Source organism: Crocodylus siamensis, chromosome 5, assembly GCF_052110815.1.
Source record: "Crocodylus siamensis isolate JL-2025a chromosome 5, ASM5211081v1, whole genome shotgun sequence".
Classification (NCBI taxonomy): Eukaryota; Metazoa; Chordata; order Crocodylia; family Crocodylidae; genus Crocodylus; species Crocodylus siamensis.
Window position 1 is genome coordinate 64,094,585 of NC_143399.1, and position 24,693 is coordinate 64,119,277.

At 38.7% G+C, this 24,693-nt stretch overlaps 1 protein-coding gene across 1 annotated transcript in view; it reads left to right on the forward strand.

The window, feature by feature from the left end:
* Positions 1-24,693, forward strand: part of CRB1 (crumbs cell polarity complex component 1) — a 200,911-nt gene that overhangs the window by 133,581 nt on the left and 42,637 nt on the right. The window contains exons 6-9 of the mRNA XM_090049760.1: positions 13,445-14,398; positions 18,074-18,624; positions 19,090-19,255; positions 23,562-24,462. Of these exons, the coding sequence (XP_089905886.1) occupies positions 13,445-14,398; positions 18,074-18,624; positions 19,090-19,255; positions 23,562-24,462 (2,572 nt within the window). The remainder of the gene's footprint in view (positions 1-13,444; positions 14,399-18,073; positions 18,625-19,089; positions 19,256-23,561; positions 24,463-24,693) is intronic.

Here is a 24,693-nt window from a genome sequence, read left to right on the forward strand (position 1 = left end):
ATAAATGGTCACTTAATAATGTACAACATTATATAATGCCCCTTGACCTAGTATAACGAGGCCCATAGTCATGTGAGGAGACCTTAAATACAGTAGTAGCATGAAGCTAAATTATGTTTGCAACGGGAGGCCCCAAGTACTGAGTTTCATGTTTTGGAAATATATTCAATTTTTTAATTTATGTTTTCCTTGAAACTATAGTTCTGTGGCTCTAGAAAATGACTTCCATTTCAGCCTAAGTAAAGGTAAGGCAAAGACCAAAAATATTCTGCTTTCTTATAAACATAAAGATACAGGGTTCCCATTGTTACCTAGTGACAGCAAAAAAATGATTGTGTTGTATGCTTCTCCCTGACTGAACTCAGGAAGTTTATATTCTGGTGACAATTAATTATCACTGGCAAGTCTCAAACACGCTAAGATCTTCTCAAGTGCATAAAAAGTTCATTGGGATACTAAGCAGTGACAATAAGCTGGAGAAAAGAGTACCAAAAACTTATTTTATATCCCTATGGCATCACATAAAAGTGCTTTTACCCAAATTATTCCCTATAGCATCTAGCTCTTAATTGTTCAAAATTTGCTAGTACTAAAAGCATGAGCAATACTGTTTTTACATATTTATAATCTACTCATTTACACTGTTTGGAATAAATACTGAGTGATTATAATCAGGTCTGACTGTTTTTTGTTAAGATGCCCTTAGCAACTCTCTCAAGTGCATGGAGAAATACCAAGTCATTAAACTAACCTTTTACTTCCTGTATGGATGCTGTTCACCTTTTTATTTGTAAATACTTCAATTACCTTAGAAGCAGGGACATTGCCCTATTTTAGGAAGAAATGAGTTAAGGAAAATGTGTTCTCACTCTCATTTTATCTATGCTGAACTTTGCAATTTAGCTTGCAAACAGATTCTAAAAAAATTCAAAAGAAAATCCAACATTGGTAGCTAATGTGCTGATAACCAGTTGGGGCTGATTCAAATTGATCCCCACACTGGATACTCTAGCTGTGTTCACAACATGACATTAGTTTGTCATAATGATTAATATTAATACACTGCAATTTGGGCACTGTCTTTTCTTCCTAACAATCTTAGTTGGTGTGCCTAAGTGGGAGAGGGGGAAGAGCTATGGGAAAAGTTAGAATATGAGCTAACACTTGCTTTGGCCTTGAGGTTCAAAGATTAGCTGATTATTAGTGCACTACGAAGCAGGTACAAGTTGGTTAGAAGCAATATTATCTGAGCATTACAAGATGTGAATATCATATCTCCTGCCAATGTAGACTGCACACATATGGGAATAGCCACTCTAGATTTAATCTAGCTAGCTCAAGAATCAATGGCAGCAAAAGCATGGCCTCATGGTTTTTAACCTGAGTTATCTGCCAACTATGTACCCAAGATCTACAGTGTCCTATACAACTTGTGCTGAATTGAAGTGTACGATTCCCCTGTATTTATGGTGAGTTCTAATTAGCAATCCATTGAACAGCCTTGTCACACAGGGATTGGTAGTGTCTTGTCTCCCCTGATTTTCGCTTTTGCTCTTTACTCAATATTTAAGAAATATTGTAGGGTTTCTTTTTAGGGTACTTTGTAACTCTGGGGTGTGAGAGGAATCAGAGTGGGTAATTTCATAGACCCTTTTGTACAAAATGCAAAGGATAGAACTGTGAATGTGAAGGGCAGGACTCTGTGGCTTAGCTGTCCCCTTCCAGTCCACTGTCCCTCTGTTCCTTGATGTTTTAACTCATCTGAAGTTGTCATAATCATAAGCCACTGTCATTTATAAGTCTAACCCTGGTCAAAAACAGAAATATTGCCTGTAATGCCTTTGTGCCTTTCAGTATGTTATACAGTATATATTATACATATATAGTAATACTAGCAAATCATCAGTCAAGAATGACAGTGGGGGTGGAAGGGATGGAGTTGGGGTGTGAGGCCAGCGCCATGCCATCACCACCCTGTGCCGCTGCTGCCTCCAAGGAGCAGGGCCGGGGGAGGGGAGGCTGCTCCATCCCTGCTGTCATGGTGGCACTCCGTCACTGCCATCATTCTTGACAGGCTACTTGCCCCGCATGCAGCACTGGCTGGAGCCACACCCCACTAGGAGCCACACCCTCCAAGAGCATTATGGACAGACAGACAGGCAAACTAGCCCCCCCCTTCCCTCTCTCTCTCTCTATATATATATATGCATATATATGTGTGTAGAATAATACAAATATAAGGTAAAATAATATAAAGTAGCAAAAATATAATACAGCAGCATCTATAATGTAATTAAGTTCATAACCTTGTTATCTGCTGCACCCAGCAATCTGCATATGCAATATCCACAGCAATGCACAGTTAATTCCCCTGGTGAGGAAAGTGTGTGTCAGGTAAACTTGATACTAAATATATCACATTATATTTATATTGTGATAGCATATAAAGATATAACAATATTGTATATACACAGCTTAATATATAGACACAGTATGCACATACTATGAACACATCATGTTTTTCTATTCTTAGAGAGCTCTGTTCTTCTTTCAGCTGGATATGCCCTATTAAAACTATCATTTTCTAGCCTACTGGCTTTTTGAACTTATTGTAATATGGACTGACAATAAGGTTATGCAAATACAGTCACTTTTATATGTTGTACAAATGCACATTGCTTTTTTTTTTTAAAAAAAAACAACAAAATTCTGGCAAATCACTGAAATCCTTTTCCAAGCTACTATCTCCCTGGGCAAGAATTAAGGGCAGGAGCAGTTTCACACTAGACAGCACAATGGCTATATATGCCTATCTCAATTAGAACAAGTAGAAAACAGCGAACAAGAAACAAGATATAAAATTCCTGTTACAAATGACTGGATTCAGCCCAAACCTTCTTAACAAATATATTTATCAAAGAGTAAATCTTTTTAAAAACCCTTAAAATCCAACAGTTTTAAGAATGATATATTTTTTAATTTCCATGGTGAGTTTTTATTTATTTATTAACTGCATGGTCAAAGCAGGGTTTCAAGTCAATGAAACATGATAGTGTATGCTCCTATTAAAAGCTAGAAGGGGTTGGTTCTTTAAAGTCTGTAAGGATACGTTTCATACATGCACATAGTTTCTGCATGTATCAGTGTGTAATCTATAGTGAATGCAACTCAAATCATTAATGTTTTAAATTTGACAGTGTAGTTAGGATACCCTGAAAAGTGAAATGTGAAAAGTAGAATGAATTTTATACAGTCTCTTTCCAACCTTCTGGCATGGTATTTAAAATTAGACACACAGCGATGAACAGAACATCTTCCTTTGGCTTTCACATATCTAGTCTAGAGCTCTGTTCAGTCATGTATAAAACTCTTAAAATCTCCCAACCCTACTTGCCATTCTAATTCCTGTTCCCTTTTGTTACCCTGTTTCGCCCCACTTTTGGAGAGCTGACATGCTGTTTACCAACCCCTCCTCAGGTGTGTCAAGAGGTCTCTGCTATCATGACCCCTCTGTAAAGTCTTTCTGGGGTGCTGGGGGCTTCCTGGGGCAGCAACACCACCAATCTGGCCTGGCTAGCAGCCAAAGTCTGGCTCTGGATGGCCAAGATCTGTTTCTGGCAGTGCATACTACCACCATGTGCACCATGCTGCTTTTTATTGCAGCTGTTTTTTTGACACCAGGCTCTCCTAGTGTCAAATTTGCAGCACAGTGAGCGGTTCCATGTGCTCCACATGCAGTCTGCAGTGCCTCAAACAGCTTTGCAGCATCACAAACTGCACATGTGCACTCATCTGGACATGCCTTTTGGGGTCATCATTGGTGCATCCAGCTCATTTTCCTTATACATTGAGGCTCCTTTTAAAGCCTACTCTTTTTTCCTACTATAGTATTTCCAAAATCTTACCTACTAATCACATCCTTCTCCTCATTGCCCCACTCACAGTGCATCTTTTTCCTTCTAACCCATTCAACCATGCTACCATCTCTTAATGACTTTATTCTGACCATGCTTCCCTCCCTTTCAGATCTCTCTTCTGGATTACTCGAATTTCACTTGATCTTAGGGTGGCCATTTGTCCGGTTTTATAGAGGACAGTCCTGTTTTCTGCTTCTCTGTCTTCTATTGATATGAACCAGATGCCTTTATGTCCTCTATTTTTCACCACTTGGCACCCCCCCACCGCTGACGTCATGGTGGCTACCTGCAGGAGCTCCCCACTCTGTCCGCCCCTGCTGCCAACGCTGCCACAGCTGCCCGCAGGAGCTCCCCACTTGCTGCCACCACGCCACTGCTGCCATCACCTGCAGGAGCTCACCATGCCCCTCCAGCCTCAGGACACATGCAGAGTTCATGGTGGTGCACTAAATGCAACTGTCCTCTATTCTTGAGGCACCTTGATGGTCACCCTACTTGAGCTTCTATTTAAGATAGCTAACAATCATATTTCTTCCTGCACTCCATGCTCCACTAAACCTCAAAAATGATTCCCCCACTCTTCAGTCAGGGGCAACCTGAGGGATATAGGCCCTTAACCACATTGGAAGGAGTGTGGAGACATACTAGTCAATGGGCAGTCTAGAAGAAAGCATTCCCTATTGCATTAGGATGTGGGATACCGACTAGGAAGTTTAAAGTGCTGAGGCCAGTGTTAGGTCATTCCTCTGCAATGTGTTCCCACTATTACCCTCCTTTTTCCATTTGGTCCTTCCTGATTCAAATCCAACAGGAGACAGGGAATGGCTCAGCAAGCCCCACAGAAGAGAGCAATGGCTTGGAAACCCAACTGAGCTGTGGATTAGCACATAAGGGAATTACAGGCCTAAGGGTTAGGCTAGGTCTGCTGTAAGAATGGAACTGCTGAATATCTTCTGCACAAATTTGCCTTGCAATAAGTATTAGTGCATGAGTATCCCCGTCTGGTGCCAATGCAGCTTTTTACAAAATGAGACACATTCTTTCCCGAGATCTAAGGTCTTAGCACAAGAGTACTGTAGTAGAGGGAATATGGACACCACACTCGTGGCTGAACTAGTTTAAGTTTACCTGCAAATACAGAAACATCTGGAAATGAGAACAAAACCTGCCAAGCAAACCTTCAAACACATCTCAGCAAGTAAAGGAAAAATTAACAAACATACTAGTCATGCAGATAGTCTGTCTCAGATGCAAGTAAAACAGTTCAAGAGAAGCAGGGATATGGGAGAGAAATGGGTGCCATGAAAATGGCCGTTTACCATTTTTCTCCTGATTAGGCGCCCACCTCCACAACTGGATTGACATGGACACGCAGCAGAGCAATGTCCAAGGGAAAACAAACTTAATATGAGAGCCTAGCTGCAACTATGTGATGCTGTTCTTCTAAAACATAGCCCCATGTCTTCCACAACCTGTGAGATCCTTACCTCTGGTCACGCTATACATAGAACTGAGCAGGGGATAGCAGTGCTTAGCCAAGCAACCTCATGACCAAGGCCAACTGAACTACTCAGAAGCTAATGCCATCCATTAACTAGGTCAGCTGTTTCCAATATTTGTAAAATAAAATAAACACACCAGTCCTCACTAAACAACTAATCACCTATAGCATTTAAGTTATTTTTTCAAATGAAAACTATTTAGGGTCTGATAAAACATCTTACACAAATGGAAAAACATTTCCAAAAGCCTTTGCCCTAAAAAGAGGTTTAATGATGTAAGAGATTAAGTGGAATTTTTTTTTTACTGCTTAGGGGAAAAAAAAACCATGCAGACTGAAAAGTTCAAACTAGCCTATGAAGTTTCAGCCCAGTGCAATTTAAAAAAAGGTTGAGTTACAGCTTATTATACCGATCATAGCACGTTATGAATTCCATATCCCTCAGCAAGAATGACATCTTTAATGATTAAGCTAAGTCACTCAGCTCTGTTTCTATTTTAATTTTTTTCCCAAATTATATCAACCTAAATTTTACTTTGCAAACGGCAGGAGGAAAAATAGCAGAATAATGAATCTGCAATACAGAAATAACTAGCAGGTTAAAACTTTACAAAAATGTGTGCTTCATGTGAAAGCTATCACATGTAGATATTTGAATGTCAGTAAAGGCTTATTATAATGTAGTGCTTAAACAGAGCTTCAGCCCTCAGTGTGCTCTGTGTTTTGTCTTTTGTTTTATATGATTTTTTTTCCTGCTAAGACAATAACAGACCTTTTTTATCCCAGATCAGGTCACTGGTTGCATTAAGTTCACTATCTGGTAGAGGCCCATTCTTTTGCATTTCTTTTGCATCTCATCAACTGTACAATTATGTTTATGATGATGAAACTTCCTTCCTGACCCCTGTGGCAACTGATTTATGCCCACAAGCATGAGATTTAATTATCTCTATTTGAGGACGGTTGAGTTCACTTCTCTGAGCAAACTGGCTCATGAAGGTGCCTTTCCTCCTTCTAGCAAAGAGTAATTATCCCTTTGCAGTTATTAGCACAGATGTGGCAAAATTTGAATTTTCATGATTACTTAGTAAGACCTGGAATACTGAAGAAACGATGCCCGTGCAGAACATTCAGTTGTCTTCAGGATTAACATTGCCTCTTAAACAAAAGCTGTATGAAAAAAATGAAACAGTTTTAACAACAAAGCTCTTCCAATAAAACTGCTAATGAAGGGTAGGGAAAAGATAATTACAGATTTCTCCTTGTCCAACATCTAGAATATATATTTTAAAGGGTATATAATCATTTCAGTTAGCCAAAAACGTACTCCTATTTGTATTGCAGCTAGAGTTTAGACATAGAAAAAACTCAGTTTTGTGGGACAGAGGTCCATACCAGCTTGTAATACATCTCAGCTTATTATAAGAATCAAAATATATTTTCTATGAAATGTGCTTAACCAAAATCCTCAGTTTTGAACATCATTGGGTTTGTAGTTCAAACTCCACAGTTGGACTTTCCCAAATTTCAGACTATTACAAATCTATACTGAATTTGGTTCATTACAGTGTTAGTGTCAATAGAAAACTATGGTTTTTCTATTATGCCCATTGCTCTGTTGCCATGTTGCACTGATTTATATAAAAGTATCATTGATAAACTTTGAGTGCTGATGGCAGAACTCTAGCAACCTAAATTAAGTGTTTGGAATCCATACTCTGCATTAATTCACAACCCACATATCCTTGAATTGCCTTCTTTTCACAAAAGGAAACACAGGTCAAAAGCTATTTCTCCTGGAACTGATAAAAAGATGGAATCAGATCACTGAAAGAAAGTTTACAATATGGCATGGATGAATGCTAAAATAAAATTAATCTGCCAAGCTTTGATGTGAAGACTATTCACATTTGGTAATGTAATTTTGCACATAGTCTTTGGTAACAATGGAAGTCCTACAGTCTGGGGATTTGTTTCAACAACTGCATTTATTTTTTCATTTAATTCTGAAAAAATCTATGTGAGTAAAAATCTTGAGAGGTGGTATATGCAAATTCCACTACAACACAAAGGATTTCTTTGCTTCCATAAATAAAAGAAACCAAAATAACATCTTTTCTATCATTATTATCCTCAAATAACAATGTCTATGGAGAAGTTTATCTGGCTTTTTAACTGTTTTGAAAATGAGGGTATACAATCTTAAGGAAAAAAGAATCTCTCAAACAGAAGGCAATAGAGCCACAGGAAGTGCCAAGAGACCCTCAGCAGCCTGTTTTTCTGTAACTATACAATCAAAGTTTTTTGCAAGTACCTTTGGATGGAGTGTGAGAAGTTACAGGTTGAAAAAGAATCTAAATATAATACATATCTAGTACGTAAGCAGTATAATGAGTCTTATGTTAAGCCCCACAGATTTGACTTGTGTAAAATACACTGTCTGGCTACATCAGCCGATATAGCAGAGGAAGCTAATCTAGGAAAAGAAGCTCTCAAATCTAGAATTGCTTCAAAATTTACAGGACTTACTGTGGACCACATAAATACTGTAACAGGAAAAATGGTTCCAGCTGGGATACAAACTTATATTGTTTTAATAACAGTGCTTACAGGTAATTACTTTCTTGTTAAATGATAGTTAGACTTTACTGAATATGAATGATGTCTGAATATCAATTTGCTACTTGTAAAACTAGAATGAATTTAGAAATCAGGATGGGAGGGGGGTTGTAAAAAAACTGTAAATAAAAAGATATATACAACACTGTCATTCAGGTAATAGTTCAATTATTTAATGTAGCTGAACACTAATACCACTTCACAGAATTAAACTTGAACAGAATTTTTTGTCATTCGATATCTCTGAAAATCATTTGCTATTATATTTGAATCAACTTAAGTTTTTAAAAATTTGTTGAGAAGAATAATTTTAGCATATTAACATATTATGAAAGAAATGTGCACAGTTTTCAAACGTCAAGTCAAAATCGCATTTCCATTTCAGGTTTACAATAACATTTCAGGTAGGGGAAAAACTGATGTACAGTACATGAAAAGAGAAATACTTGAAAGGTGTACATTATTTTATCTGATTCTTTCAAGGTCAGTGTGAAAGAGCCAAGTATGAAAGAAAGCTGGAGAATTTTACTTTCAAAATAACATGCAGTGTATTTATTTGAGCAGAAGCATCAAACCACTGAAAACAATTAACACTGAAGTGACAATTAGTATTTCCTCCTACTCCCACACTAACTGTTAGTCTGTCTCACATCCTATCACAGTATAAACCATTTTGTCTGCTGATTTCTACACACCTACCTGATCTATCTAAGCTGTATATATGGTTCTATAAATATTGACTAATCCTTTTATCTTGACTGCATTAATATTGAGCTACAGTGGTCCTAGCTTGCACAGCAATTGGCAAATAAAAAGCATTATCAAGCACTGCTCATAAGGCTAGCTGCTTTAATCAGTCTTGCAAACTTAAAGAGAACTGATTTTTTTTGGTGGAGCTTGTACTTGTATTTATCTTAATGCAAACTAGAAAATATATGGCCTATTTGTTGATATGTTTGTAATATCATTTCCATTATTTAAAAGTGATTCATATTTAGACACTAATGTTCTTACTAAATGACATTTATTAAAATTGAACTTAAAATGAAGATTCTTTATATTTAGTAATTGTGATCCAGGGTTTACTTCCTCTATAGGCAAAAGAACACACTAACAGGACTAAGTTTTGTCATTGTGCTGTGCTTTTTTTCTTTTTTAGTTAGCATCATCTGTATATGCATGACAGAATGTAATGGGTGGAAACATGTATGATTTAGAAACAAATGGGCTTTGTTCACGGAGTTATAGTTATTAGTGTTACTTTCAACTCATCAGGCATTTAGGGTGTCTGTACACATGCTGCGGGCCGGGGTAAGGGCATTTTAGTTAAAGCGGTTCCCAGAAAGCCACTCTTAATTAAAATGCTACAGCATCACAAATATTAAGCCCCCATGCCTTTAAAAATGGCTGCAGGACAATTTAACTAAAGCTCATTTGACTAGCTTTAGTTAAAGAGCCCTAGAGGCCATTTTTAAATCCACAGGGTATAAAGGTATCCTCCTGTAACACTCATGAAGCTGGTCAGTGAAGTTATCTTCCCATAACACTTGTGAAGCAGGCCAGTTTTACTATCCCCATTTTACCCACATGATACTGTGGCAATGCTAGATCTTTCCAACTACAACATATTGGAGCACATATATAGGCACCCTTAGGTCCTGATTCACTAGTGCCTTACACTTTCTTTAGTTGTTTAGACCTGTGCAAAATAAGAACAAAGTGGGTGCATCCAGAGAGGTAAATGACTACCAAAATGCAAAAAGAGGAAAAGCAGACTAGATATAATACCAACAAAATGCCAGCTAATGGCAGAGTTAATTTTTCAGGCGCACATAGCTTTCAAATAATAGTTAATTTATTCCATTGTATTTATTTGTTAATCTCAGAGAATATTCACCTTCACTAGGACCATCAAGGTCCCAATTCTGTAAATAACTCATGCAGAATACCCATCAATTTCTATAGGAATCCTGCTCAGGATCAGGGGACAAGAAAGATCTGGCCTCTCTGGCTGTTATATGTATTGTGGTAATGCTAAGGGACCTGTAATCATAGATCAGGCACTATGCTAGATGCTGTAGAAACATGTAGGGGGATCATAGTTCTTGATTCCAAGAGTTACAGTCTCAGTCCCATAGAGATAACTTTGTACAGGAAACAGAAAGTGAGGACAGCCTTGTAATCCAGGCACTAAACTTAACCACTAGAGACCTGGTTTTCTTTTCTGGTTCTGACATCACCTTCCTAGTGAATCTGGACAAGTCGCTTAATGCTGCTATGCCTCAGTTCCCTATGTGTAAAATGGGGATAAGTAGTACTGACCTGCTTCACAAGTGTTATGGGAGGATACCTTCATTAATGAATGTGTCATGCTCGGATACAGCTGAGAAAGGCTTTTGTGAATTCCTAGTTAGACCATATTTTATGCCCACCCATTTGCTGATTCATTCTGCAAAAGGTCTAATAAGAAATTCTAAAACATACGTTTCTAAAAATTATGATCACTTCAAGATAGTGATCAGATAGCTTTTGGCATAGTTGAGCACACAGCTCATCCTACTGCTTCAGTAGTGAATGTATTTTAGCTCTGACACAAAAACCCAATGACACCACATTTCTTCAGCAGCTGCAGAAGATCTAGTTGTATATGAAACCTGTGGACACATCATTCTCTCTTTTAAAGGCAGAAAAATGGGCTACATCAGGTAGAAGATGTACTAAAACATTGGCTGAAGCAGGCAACAGCTCACTTTTCATATATTCTAATGATTTCTAAAATAGCAAAAGGCAGGGCAAGAATACAACACATAGATTACTATAAACTGGGTAAGGCAGATACCATTCTGGCCCCTAGTCAATGAAGATTAGGGAAGTGAACTTTATTTTAAGAAAGTCAGTCCTAATGTTTCATATTTCTGCCAGGTGCCACTACACATTAATGTACAAATAGACATCTCATGCTAGCATAAATATAAACCTGGCTGGAAAACAAAGAGCCTATTGCAGTAGTATTCCACTGCCAAAACGTGACAGAGGAAGTACTGGCTGCATTTCATAATCTGAAGTTTCACCTACAAACTGCATGCCCTAACTGGTGATTGCCAAGTGGTAAGGTTCATTGCTAAGAGAGCCTTTTATACCAAAGGTGTCATCAAAAAGTAATCTAGGCCAACTCCCCAAGACAAATCTTCACTATAACTTATTGCTTAACATGATGAGCTTTTATATGTGTCTAGTTATTGCTAACATTGAGTAAAGTAGACAGGCATTGAATTGGTGCAAGTGAATAACTAAGTCTATGTGTTGCTATTCCAAACCAAGCAAAATTACTTAACTCTTTTCTCAATTTCCTATGATGCTTGTGTTTTGCTGCAGAAAGTCTAGGTCCTTATAGGTTAATATACAAAGATAGCTAAAGTACCTTAAAGAAATCTGTCACCTTATAACAAGTCAGTCATGTCTCATGTATATTGTTAGTTATGCAACAGAAGCCATATATATGAAGGGCCAACACAGGGCCAAATAAGCCAATCTTGTTTCAGGGAGAGAAACAGAAGATTGAAACTTTCTTTTTGTTAATTACTTCTTAAGAACAATAATTTGTAATTATACAGTAAACACAGTGTTAACCAGCATTATACTATCTGAAATACTCTATTAACTAGAATTTCCAGCCAGCCAGCCTGATGTGTGTGTGTGTGTGTGTGTGTGTGTGTGTGTGTGTGTGTGTAGGGAGCTCTCACATGACAGCTGCTGCCACCACCCACCACCCTGTGCTGCCACTGTGGCTCCACGTGTGGCCATCACCCTCCCCACAGCCACCCATGCAGTTTTCAAAAAGGTTGAACACCTCTGCCTCAGATGACCAGAATGTTTAGATACCTGGCACCCGCTTTACTCAACTTATGCCAGGTAACACAGCTTTTACTGTATTTCAATTGAGCATCTCAAGACTTCTGTTTCCTTGTCTGGGAAAAAAAAAATAACTGGGGAGAGACGTGGAATTTCTGCAAGTTTCACCTTACCTGAGTTTTCCACCAATAATCCCCAGACTTCCAAGAGAGGTGAGAAAATGGAGTTCCCTGCTCCATTTCATATGCTCTTATGCCTCTTACTCTGATACTGGTGTGGTACCCAGGCACTTTTTTAAACGTCAAATCACCTCTGTGAAATAAATATGATTAAATCAATTATGCTGCAGAATGAATCTATTGAAGGAAGGGGAAAGTCATTCTAGAAACATGGTGACGTGGTTGCTGAATACCACCACTTCCTTCAAATATCTATGTTTAAAAGCTCATCTGTTTGTAAGAGTAAAAGGAAACTCCTAAACCAAGCTGGATTTATAAAAATAGAAATGGGAGTTTGATTGCAGAAGAATTAGTTTATCGATCTTGGGTAGGTCACATGCTCAACATCACCAGTGGATCTGAGCACTTCACAGACTTTCATGTATTTATCCTTACAGCAGCCTTCATTTTATACCTGGGAAATGGAGTAAAAGAAACAGACACACAGAGCTAATTTACAAGGGGCTTGTCTGCAGCATTTCAGTGCCAAGCTCAAAAACACGCTCCATCCACTGATGCTTCATGGATCAAATCTGTTCTAAGGACTACTGTAAGAGAGATATAGTATCTCTCTTCTGGGTTTTGCCATGGGGTAGGAGCAAGAAAGTGGGGTGTACTTCATAATAGCATTCTCAGGCCCAGCAAGAAGGCAGGGTAGACAAATCCTCATATAACTAGGTGCTTTCTTAGACACCTAATTCTAACATATAGGCTACAACAAGTGTCCTCTTGCCCCAAATCATGTAGATGCTTAATGAATTCAGTGAGGTGCCCGAGTTTCTGCTGCTGCACACTCAGGCTAAACTCAAACTCTACCGAGATTCACAAAAATAAGCATTCCTTTGCATTTCTTTCACTTACATAGGTATTGCTCTGAGCTTGTCTAACCCCAACAAACCTCAAGTAGGAGAGAACAGGAGTCTACCATTGATTAAAGCCCTTATCCACAGTCAGAGACACCATCTCTGAACTTCTTTAAAACACATCTTCCGGAGAAGTGCTATAATGCTTCATGAGGCTTTAGGATATTTGGGAGTGGGATTTTCAAAGGGTATACTTACACCATGATGCCAATGCATGCCAGCAGGGGTGTCCCTGAGCATGCCTACACGCTTCCTCTCACATGCTCCAAATATGACAGTGCAGCCACTCTCAAGACCTTGGTCTCCAGCGTGCTATGGATCTAACATCCTTTTATAAACAGTTGTCATTCACTTTGAATTAAAGAAAATTTATTATAACTACAAAGCAGTTTAAAAAGAATGAAACATAGGATTCCCTCTTGTACATATCTATGCTAGATTTTTCTCTCTCTTTTTTTTTTTTTTTTTTTGTAGGCATTCACTGTGAAGAAGACATCAATGAGTGTTACATGAACCCTTGCCAAAATGGTGGAACCTGTGAGAATTTTCCTGGAAATTATACTTGCCATTGCCCCCCTGGAGATAAGGAGGGGATGTTTTATGGTGGCTGGAACTGTAGTGAGGTTCTTCAGGGCTGCACTGATCACCAATGCCAAAATAATGGAATATGTATTCCCCATTTAAAAAATGGCCAGCATGGATCCAGCTGCATGTGCCCACCTGGGTATACTGGAATACACTGTGAAAAATTAACTACATTTTCTTTTGAGGGAAATGGTTTCCTTTGGGTGACGAGCATCAAGAGCCCTGCAAAAGACTCCTTCTACAACATAAACCTGAGATTTCACACTGTGCAACCTACAGCCTTTATATTTTACCGAGGGGGAAAAGATACATTTGTGAAGTTGGAGTTACTAAATGGCTACTTACACTTAGCCATGCAAGTCAATAGTCAGCCACAGGATCTTTTCCTTATTTCACATAATGTCAGTGATGGGAAATGGCATTCAGTAGAGGTAACCTTCACAAGAGCTGTTACTCTTAATTTACTCGACAGCTCATGTATAGAATCATGTGTCAATAAAACTGCTGCTACAATAAATAGTGACCAACTGATGCCTGCATTTCAGAGCACATTTTTGGGTGGTTTACCAGTGGGAATCACGAGTGGTGACTCTCTATTAAACACCTATAATACGCATTCTGCACCTTCGTTTATAGGCTGTCTTCAGGACATTGAAATAGACTTGAACATTATTACACCAGACAACATGTCATCTGAATCAACTTTAAATGTCAAGGCAGGCTGTGCTAAAAAGGATTGGTGTGAAAACAACCCTTGTCAAAATAGGGGGCGCTGCATCAATTTGTGGCTGAGTTATCAGTGTGACTGCTACAGGCCTTACACCGGGCCAAACTGTTCAACAGGTAAGACAGTGCTCTCAGCATTAGGATATTAAATGCAAGCCGAAAGCACTGGCACTTAATCGTAAGCAACAAATCTGCTTATACCAGTGCTGAAACACCATGACCCTTAAGACCTCTGGAGCTTATTATCAACTGACAAGAAAATGCAGGAGGTCAGTAGTAGCAGGAGCTCATTATTGTCTAGTTCTCTCTCAGAAGCCTGAATTTCAGTGAGACAGAAAAGTCAAAGTAAAGTTATGGCTTCTGCTCAACAATGTTTTTAATCTTTTGACTTTCAGTACTCTATAAATTTTGGAAAACTCTACCCTGCTGGCAGTTATGCTCTTGGGGTAAAATTTACAGAAACGTATAACTGACTTAAAGAAATTACATCTCCTTTTCAAAAGTCACTCAGGTGTTTCTGTAAATTTTATCTCCAGTGCCAATCTGCCCCTGCAAAAAACTGCCTGTGTGACTGAGGGTGAATAAAGCAAAATCAAACTTACTAAAACATCTTTAAAAAATCTTGTTTTTTTAATTGACATCTACATGAATATTCACCCCAACATGAAGCTAAAATTATTTTGATTGTTTGATTGTTCTTACCACACTAGGCAGAATGGATGCTCTGAAGTCCTGGTATCAAAATCTTTTCACCTCTTTCTTAGCTAATTCAAGTCCTGCTCAGGGTTGGAGTTGGTAAAATCTGTCAACAACTGGTAACCAATATTAAAGGTGTCTGTTTCCTAGTAGATGTGTGACCACATATGAAAAACCAACTAACTACCAGTCCAATAGCCTGTGTCAGCAAGAAAGCCCAAAATAGAAGGGTTCTGGAAATTGAACTCCCATCTTTCCCCCCAAGTGGTTTCTCCATTATAAGCTGGAGGAACCGCTGAAAGGACATATGCGGTCTCTGTACTGGCTCCTAGTTATGCTATACCTGTCACAGAAATAAATAGCTTCAGTTTGGAGTTGTAAATATACCACATTTGAACTGGATTCTGCAAACCTTTGTCAGGAAAACTCCTCTTGAACTCATATCAAGAACTTTGCATGAGAGAAACATGCAGGATTTGTCACCTACAAGTTGTTCACCATCCACACATGTTAATGTGCAACATTTTAGGATGAGGAACTGACAACACATTTTTGCCTAGTAGGATGACAGAAATGCAGAGCAACAGGAGCACTTGAGTCAGATCCATAGGGCTGGATCCTCCGCTGGTGTAAATCAGCATGCCTACACTGCAATCAATGAAACTACACTTATATTGCCTGAAGATCTGGTCCCCTGGGGCTTATTGGATGATTTTCTGCAGAAAGCTGTAGCTTGAAATAGATTTCAAAGTGTTTCAATACTATATTATTTCATATGTTATACTTCATAGCTATCAATATATACCTTATTTCTTTTTTTATTGCAAAAATGACAGTCTGATAGGTAACTGAAACAGACTGCTTTGAAGTCCAGCAGTAATTTAGCCAAAGGTTTGAAAAGTAACTTTGGAGTATAGGACAGCATCTGGTAAATATGCTTGCCTCCTTATAAGAAATGAAATTAAAAACATTCAGGGCCAAGAGAGGCTTATTCTTGCATTCAAACTGTTGAAAATTATTAGAAAGGATTCAATATTTTTTCCTGCTGACCACAATATTCCTTGCAAATCATGGCACCATGCCATTTTGATACATGGCTTCTAGATTTATGCTGTATTTAAAAAACCATGGCAGGTTTCTTTAAGGGTGGGGGAATGGGGGGAGAATGGGGGAGGGCTTGTGGTAAGGGATAAAATAAGAAATGTTAGTGTCTTTTTGAAGAAAAGTTGCTGCCAAATATTTAATTGACACAAGGCAATATTTTCACTACATATACAAAATAACAAACAGATGTTGACTTATTTTGATCAGCATCCAGATGTAGTGACCCAAGAGGTTAATATTGACCAAGGTGGTACTGACTGTCCCATCAAACACAAGACCAAATTTAATTTTTTTTGAGGCAGAATAATTGAAACTCCAAGTACAGCATTACCTTTTTTGAGGGCTAATCCTTCCCTTAATGTTTCAAAGCTACTGTGCTTCAACCACTACATCCATTAGAAGTGTTCTTTTTTAAGGAAAAATGTTTTACTCAAGTGCAGCACTTTAAAGAGTATGCACTCTAAAAAGCTTTCAAGTACTCTTTTCAGCCAAAAAGATTTATTTGTATTTGTTGTGTTTTTAATAGTAGATAAAGAAAGACATATAGATAGTCTCATTCATGAAATTAAAATATTTCAGGCTCAGTTTTTATGGAATTGTCTATTTGGGGACAAATAAGGGATTTATTCCTCTTACTGTGCTTCATTCTAGCACCATCATTGTTAAGGACTGTTAGGGTTTCCACAATCAGCCCGCAATTTTCATTGGTTTTATAATTTAGTCATAAAAAAGGCAGTGCTGCAGGCAGAAACTTGGCATATGAGGTCTCAGTCCAGGAGTTTTATTGCCTAAAAGAGGAGTCTGACTGTTTAGTTACAAGACCATTTTTTAAAACTTGGTTGACACTTGTTTTGTGTCTTTGACATTTAGAAAAGATAAGTTCATCAAAGCATTTCAGCCACAAATCTATAATATAGAGATTAAGATTTTGCTGGTACAACAGAACAAACATAATTTATTACAGCAATTTGGACTACATACTTTATGCTCCTAATTAAAAGTCTGAACCTCATTATAGATAATAAAAAGAAAGGAAGAGAAAAAGGTGTTTTTGGTTTAAGTTAATAATTTAGTGGGTAAACAAAAAGAAAAAGGCTTCTAGTGTTCTTGATCATTTGCATGCCTCAGTTATGGCCCGGTGTCATATATTGGCATTGACTGATCATGAATAGACATGACAGCATTATAGCTACTGACAGAGCTAGACTGATGAAAGTCAGCATATATTTTGTGCTGAGCCCCAGAAGGTGAAAATCTGCACAAGGTTGTAGAGCCACCACAGTCCAAGAGTGACTATGTGCAGAATTTGGACAAAAGTTACTATATTTGCACATTTTATTATTAGTGTCTTTCTTTGGAGATTCATTTCTGAACCAGTGCCACCCATTCTCACTGACAAGGTGAGGTTAGGGAGAAGAAAAACTGCCTGCTATACCTGAGAGTGAACTCTTGGTTCTCAAGAGCCTTGGGATAGGAAAATGCAAGTTAAAATGCCTTATACCAGCATTAGTGAATATAGCATTGGGATGAAATCTTAAGCCCGCTGAAACCAATTATAACATTTCCTTCAACTTCAGTATGGTCAGAATTTACCTTTGGTCTTCAGGGTGTGGTAGCAACTCAGCCAAGTTGCACTCAAAATACAGCTTTCTAATGACCAGTACCAATAACCATGTTTGAATCTACCTTTGCAAAGCCATCTGGCTACACCTTTTCACAATATGTACAGAGGCTGCTATCAGGGACAAATGCAATGTAATGATACAACCTATTATATCAAACTCAATCCTGACCCACCTGGTCCCACTGAAGCCAACAGAGATTTTGACATTAAAGCCACTGGGGTAGAGTCAAATACTCATTGCATCTCTAAATACTAGGAAATATATTGATTGTTTTATAAGCAGCTGATATTTGATCACTGTGCTACCTCCATAACAATTAAACTATTTATTTATCTCTCTCTCTCTCTCCTCCCACCCCAATCTCAAGAGTATATGCCAGGCCGATTTGGACATGAGGATTCCTCAGGGTATGCTATGTTTTCTGTTGCTGGTATTCAGAATAAAAATGTGATTATATCAATGTTTGTCCGAACACGCAAATCTTCTGGTTTGTTGCTGGCTTTGAGGAATAGTACATCTCTGTATATAAGAATCTACCTGGAGGATGGGAAGGTAGTAATAAGAGTTCCAAATTCCATCCAATTATTAGGACGAAACAAGATGAACGATGGAACTTTTTACTTGTTATCGCTAAAAATAGAGCCAAATAAGATTGAGTTGTTTCAGTCATCTCAGTACTTAGGCTCTATATCTACTCCAAGACTAACAGTCCAAGGTAGGGATATCCTTTATATTGGAGGACTACCAGATAAACAAGAAACCAACATGAATGGTGGATATTTCAAAGGTTGCATCCAAGATTTAAGACTGAATAATCAGCAACTGGAATTCTTCCCCATCACCGCTTCTCTGAATTCTATTATCAACCAAACACTGATCAACGTGACCCAGGGCTGTGCCAGTGACAACACTTGCAAGGTAAGGATGCCATTTTTCACAGTATGTTTTAATGATTCCAGTTGAGACTCTTCTTGTGACCCACTAATCTTTCAACACCATATGTGATACTGCCATCTTAATATACACATATATATGTATAAACGTGTTTATATATATATATATAAACTTATAATCTAAACATGTTCTGTGTGTGTGTGTATCTATCTATCTATCTAAACACATGCTAATCAGAGCAGATTTTACTAAAAAGTGCTGGCATCAATGCCAAGTATTTTTCTGGAGTGTAATAAGTCTATGTAAAAAGGAGGTACTGATGATCAGCATTTCCTAATGTAAATGTAAAATAATACATTCATGTAGCCTGCAAGGCTCTATAGCTTTCTGTTCAAAGAAAACAGAATTTCCTCTCTGCCTTTCCTCAGTGGGGAATGCACTGAAACTTGCTTATGTTTTGACAACTTTTTTTCTTTTTTCCCCATTTAGTCCAACCCTTGCCACAATGGTGGCATTTGCTATTCTCTCTGGGATGACTTCACTTGCACATGTCCCCCAAACACAGCAGGGAAATCATGTGAACAAGTAAAGTGGTGTGAGCACAGTCCATGCCCTCGTGAAGCACAGTGCCAGCTTGTGTATCAAGGATTTGAATGTAGGTGTCTTTTAGTCATTCATACAGGGATTGGGGGATTGATACAACCTTGGGCCATATTGATTGCTGTAAACATTTCCTTTAAATCAAGCATTCCAGTCATCTTAAGACTTGCCAGATTTTCTATTTGTATTTATTTTTGTTGATCACCATTATTTCAGCAGAACCCTGGTTATTGCCACAAAAGGTAATATTAATGAGAGGACATAGTGGAATTTACAGCCGTCACTTGTGCCTGGTTCTAGATTTCAATCTGTGTCAATTTGTATCCCTTTTTTTAAAGCAGCCTCCACTTTTGAAAAGAATGGAGATTACACCAGTTATTCAATGCATCTATTTTGTGTAGACATAAAATAGATCTCTCACTTTGTCAGAGTGCCACTGTGCCCCACATTTTTTACTGCAGACAGATAAGAGGATGCTATCCTGGATTAACCTTAAGATGCTTTGCCTCTTCCTGGAAAGGCAAGCCTCATGACAGACATTTCCACACTGCTTAAGTCTATTCTTTTAGAGGTGAAACATCCATTAAAAAATCTTAAGCATACACCTGAAAGATAGTTTTGTAATGGCATCTTAAAAAAAAAAACAACAAACCACAAGAGTTCCAAGCATATGGTTGGTTTGAAAATTAATGACCACTTGTCATCATGGCAAGTAATGGCATTAGCCATTTCACAGTCCTCTTTTCTATTCCTACCCCTTTCTCTCCCTCCCCACAAATTATCCTTCACATAGAGGTGAAATTTAAAAAACAAGCCTTGTTCAGAATTTCCACTTCTACACAGTGAAAACCTCCATGATGTTTCAAAGCAAGGATAATGACTATAAAGTGCAATGGGAGCAGTTAGAATGGCTGACTCGTATGAATGAAAAAATTGGTCGGCAAAAGGCTTCCAGCACAGAAGAAATGGAACAACCAACAAACAGGTCAATATGTGACTCCTTTTTGGTTGAGACAGGAAAGGAGACTTGCTAGAGTGATCATTAAAACACATATTTAAAACCAAAATTAAAATATTGCACATTTTCAACTGCCCTTGCTTTGATGAAAACATTAAAATGTCGTATTACAGCAGGATATAAACATACACACAGGGGGAAGTAATCGACCTCTTTCCTTCTGTTAAAATCAAGGCAATCTACATTGTTAGCAGTCCTTACCTTTGAATTTCTTTTCTGTTTTATGTGGTAATAGTAGGGGGTTTACTTAATGGACATTCATAAATGCCTGGGCTACAAAGCTGTATCTTTAACTATTTGCGTCAGTATGTGAACTTCAGTGTAGACAGACCTAATATTATGCCTTCAAGCTGACAACTAATAATACTAAATTAGATAATCAGTATAATTTTGAATGATCATTTATTATTTGTAGTGAGTAACACCTAAAGGCCTCAGTCAGTGACTGTTCTTCAGTTGTCCTAGGCCAGAGGTTCTCAAGTCACTCTTCGTCAGACTCAAGGCATCCCTCAGAAAATGTCAGCTTTTAGATTTCACTCATTTCTTGACTACAGAAAAACAATAAACCAGTTCTTCCGTTGCAAAGAACTTAGACCACAACAGAATGTCCAAATGCTTTTGGCGCTATGGATTCCTATTTGACATCTCTGGAAAGTGGCAGTGTCCTGGTAATCCAGGTGCAGAGAGCTCCAGAGCCACTCCTGCCCTGCTCCCATTCCACACTGCAGGGAGCACCTATGCAGGGAGCCTGACCTGGCTGGGGAGAGTGGCATCAGTGAGCAGGCTCGTCCTTCTAGCCCCTGCTCTCTACCTGCCAAGTGGGGGCAAGTGGTGGGCAGGGGAAAGGTACTGGGGGATACAGGTATAGAGCGGAGCTGGGGGTGGGGACAAGGGGTAGGAGTCAGGCCACCTGCCCCCCTTCCCTATCTGCCCCCCCTGCTGCTGCTTTCTCTGCCACAGCAGTGCGGGAGGGACTGTGAATTTAAGAAAATCCTCAATAATTAGTTCTATACATGGAAAATTATAAGAAATTTAAAGTTTTCCAGGTTTAGAATCTAAGTATTGGTGAATCATTTAAAACTTGAATTTGTCTTGGATTCAGGTAAATACAGTATAATACAATTACTAATTTTAACATAAAGGCTTTGGCAACCTAAGGGCATGTGTAGATGAAACAAGGGGCATGACACTTTACAGTGGGTTAAATGCTTTTGCACTGCTTCAGTGGTGTTGGTGTTTGCACGTGTTGGCGGCGTATTGCACATTAATTTCAGCTGCTGTAGCAAACCAAAACACCTCCAAGGAGTTTTAGTTTGCTGCCCTACAGCTGTGAAGCAAAGCACTGGGCTCCATGTGGCTCAGGACTCTGCAGGCAGCCCGTGCAGGCCGGCTCCTCCAAAGGATTAAAAAAAAAACCCAGCGACTCTGATCTTTTTTCTTTTTTTTGGTCCCCTGGAGCCTGTCTGCTTGCCTGAGCTATATGGGGACCCAGTCCTTCCCTCCATAGCTCTGTTGCCCCTCAAGACCTCCTGAGCTGGGTGCCTGTGGGCAGGTGCCACCTGAAGGACGTGCAGCTGCTGCAGAGGGAAGCACCACCCCCCACCCGGCAGCTCAGGGACTGCTCTGCCCACCGCCAGCTTGCCCTCCCCTTCCCGCTGCAGAGAGGTAGGTAAGACATGCGTGTACATGACACAGGGGTTTACTTCACCCTAAATTGAAGTGGTGTTTTTAAAAATCTAGCGCTTCAATTTAGGGTGAAGTAAACCCCCATTTCATCTACACATGCCCTCAAGCAAGACAGCCCTGCTCCCCAACCCTCTTCCCCCACAAAAAATCACACACTTGGCTGGCTTAACTATTTCAGCAAAAGCCTACTAATATAAATACAGTTATGCTAGCAAAACATGTCCTTCTGGGAATATAACTGCTTCTCTCTGGAGAACTAATTTTGAATATAACAGGAGTGCCACTGGGGACAGAAGGGAGAGCCAGCTCACCTCTACTACTAAACCATACAGGCTCTCCATAAAAGTATAGAGAAGTCCTAAATATATGATGAGAAACAACAGGAAGAGATAACAAGCAAATAGGGAATGCAAAGTAACAGTGAGACAACTGTGACCAGCATCACAAGGAATGTATATTTATAATTGGATGGTTTAATATATTTTAATAGAAACCGGGGTAATGAAAAAATACCAAACATATTTGTGAAAATATTGGATTCTAATGTAAAAAAAAAAATTTTGATACAATGTTGTCCATCAATCCTGACTTATTGCAATGACAAATGAGTGTGCTATTCCTTTTAAGTTACACCAGTATAGTATAATTTACATCAGTAGAAATATGCCAGTGCCAGGAGAACTACTTAGCTCAAAACATAATGGACCTTACCTGTCTGTCTTTAGCTTTACACTGATTGTCATTCCGCAGACTAATGGAAATTATCCCTGATTTGCACCACTAAGTGTTACTTAGGACTTCACTTTATGTTTCTAAAAACATAATCCTGTTTATTTCCCATCTGACAAAAGAAGGGAAGAAGATTTACATTTTGTAAGGCACCATGCATAAATCACAATGTCCCAGTGACTTCAGTAGAAGTCTGCTGATCTTCACCACATGACAATTTGACCTTTCCCACTATGTATTGCTTACATACAGACAATGGTTTCAGAGGTGTACAAGACACGAAGGAACAGGACCTGATTTTTATCTCATATTTGTTTTGCACTTGTATAACTCGATTAACTTATACCGGATTTCCACAGGTATAAATGAGATAAGAATTAGGCTTACAGGGCATATCCATATCTACACATGTGTTAATGCACTTTAGTTAATGTACATTAAATCTAGTACCTCCATTATGAGGTACTAAGAAAATGCACCTTAGCCTATCTTAATGTGCATTAGCTAAAGAGCACAGGTTTTTAAAGTGATGCCTATTTTAATGAACGTTAATAGCACAGTTTTTTTGTGATGCTTTAATGCTCATTAAAGCACATGTGTAGACATGCCCACTGTTCATCTCCCAAAGAATGTGTAGCTTAAGAGAAAGACAAACATACCAGAACCCCCAAGGGACATAATAGATTTAGAACCTCAACTGATATAAAGCAGAAAAGCTCCATGTACTTAACTGAAGCTATGGATTGGCACTGGAATGGTATAATTTAGAATGAAAAGGGTTGAAATTTGTGTGCGTCACACCAGAAATGTAGGGATTGAAAAGGCAGCAGGAAGGGCATTCTATTTCAGTGCATAAGAAAAATTGTTCTGGAAAAACACGGTCTAAAATTGCTGTGATTTCTCACTGGATGTTATTATTATTTCATAGGTGTTGCTAATGCAGTGTTTAGTGGCAGAAGCAGTGCAATATTTTACAGAAGCAATGGGAAGATAAAGAGAGACCTCACCAACATTGCATTTGGTTTTCGGACCAGGGATGCTGATGTGATACTTCTGTATGCTGAAAAGGAGCCAGAGTTCATTAGCATAAGCATTGAGAATTCTAAACTAGTGTTTCAGCTTCAAAGCGGCAATAGCTTTTATATGCTGAGACTGGTTAGTTCCCAATCAGTGAATGATGGAAAATGGCACCAAGTAACTGCTTCAATGCTAGAACCCCAATCTCAGTCCTCTAGGTGGCTCATTGATATAGATGATAAAAAGGACACTAGTACAGTTGCCACAGGAAGCCTCAACTTTTTAAGGGAAGAAACAGACGTTTACATAGCTGACAAAGCTTTCGACAATCTGGATGGCTTAAGAGGCTGCATGAGTACTATAGAAATCAATGGCATTTACCTCTCCTACTTTGGAAATTCTGATGGCTATACTACAAAACCTCAAGAAGAGCAATTCCTTAAAATATCGGCAAATTCTGTGGTTACTGGCTGTTTGCAAGTGGATGCTTGCAGCTCAAATCCCTGCATGCACGATGGGATATGTGAAGACTTATACAGTTACTACCATTGCACATGTCCAAAGGGGTGGACCGGCAAACGCTGTGAAATTAACATTGATGAATGCTCTTCGAATCCCTGTATTCATGGAAACTGCTCTGACAGAATCGCATCTTATGAATGCAGCTGTAAACCTGGGTACACCGGGGTAAACTGTGAAGAAGACATAGACAATTGCTATGGTCACCAGTGTGCAAATGGAGCCACCTGCATAGATGGGATTAACAGCTATTCCTGCCGATGTGCAACTAACTTCACTGGAAAATTTTGCAGGTATGTAAGTGAGGCAGCTATAGAAGAACTTCCTGTCTTTAGAGCTCAACCATGAGGCGTTTTCAAGGTTGTATAAATTGAATTGAGAAAGAATGAATCCCTAAGCCTAGCCTAGTTTAATGCTTAGGCTTTGTACACAACTTACTACACAAATGACTTCTATTTCAAGGTAATTTAAGTTAATTGTGCACCTCTGAAGTCAGGACTACCATTTTAATTCTAATGGGGAAA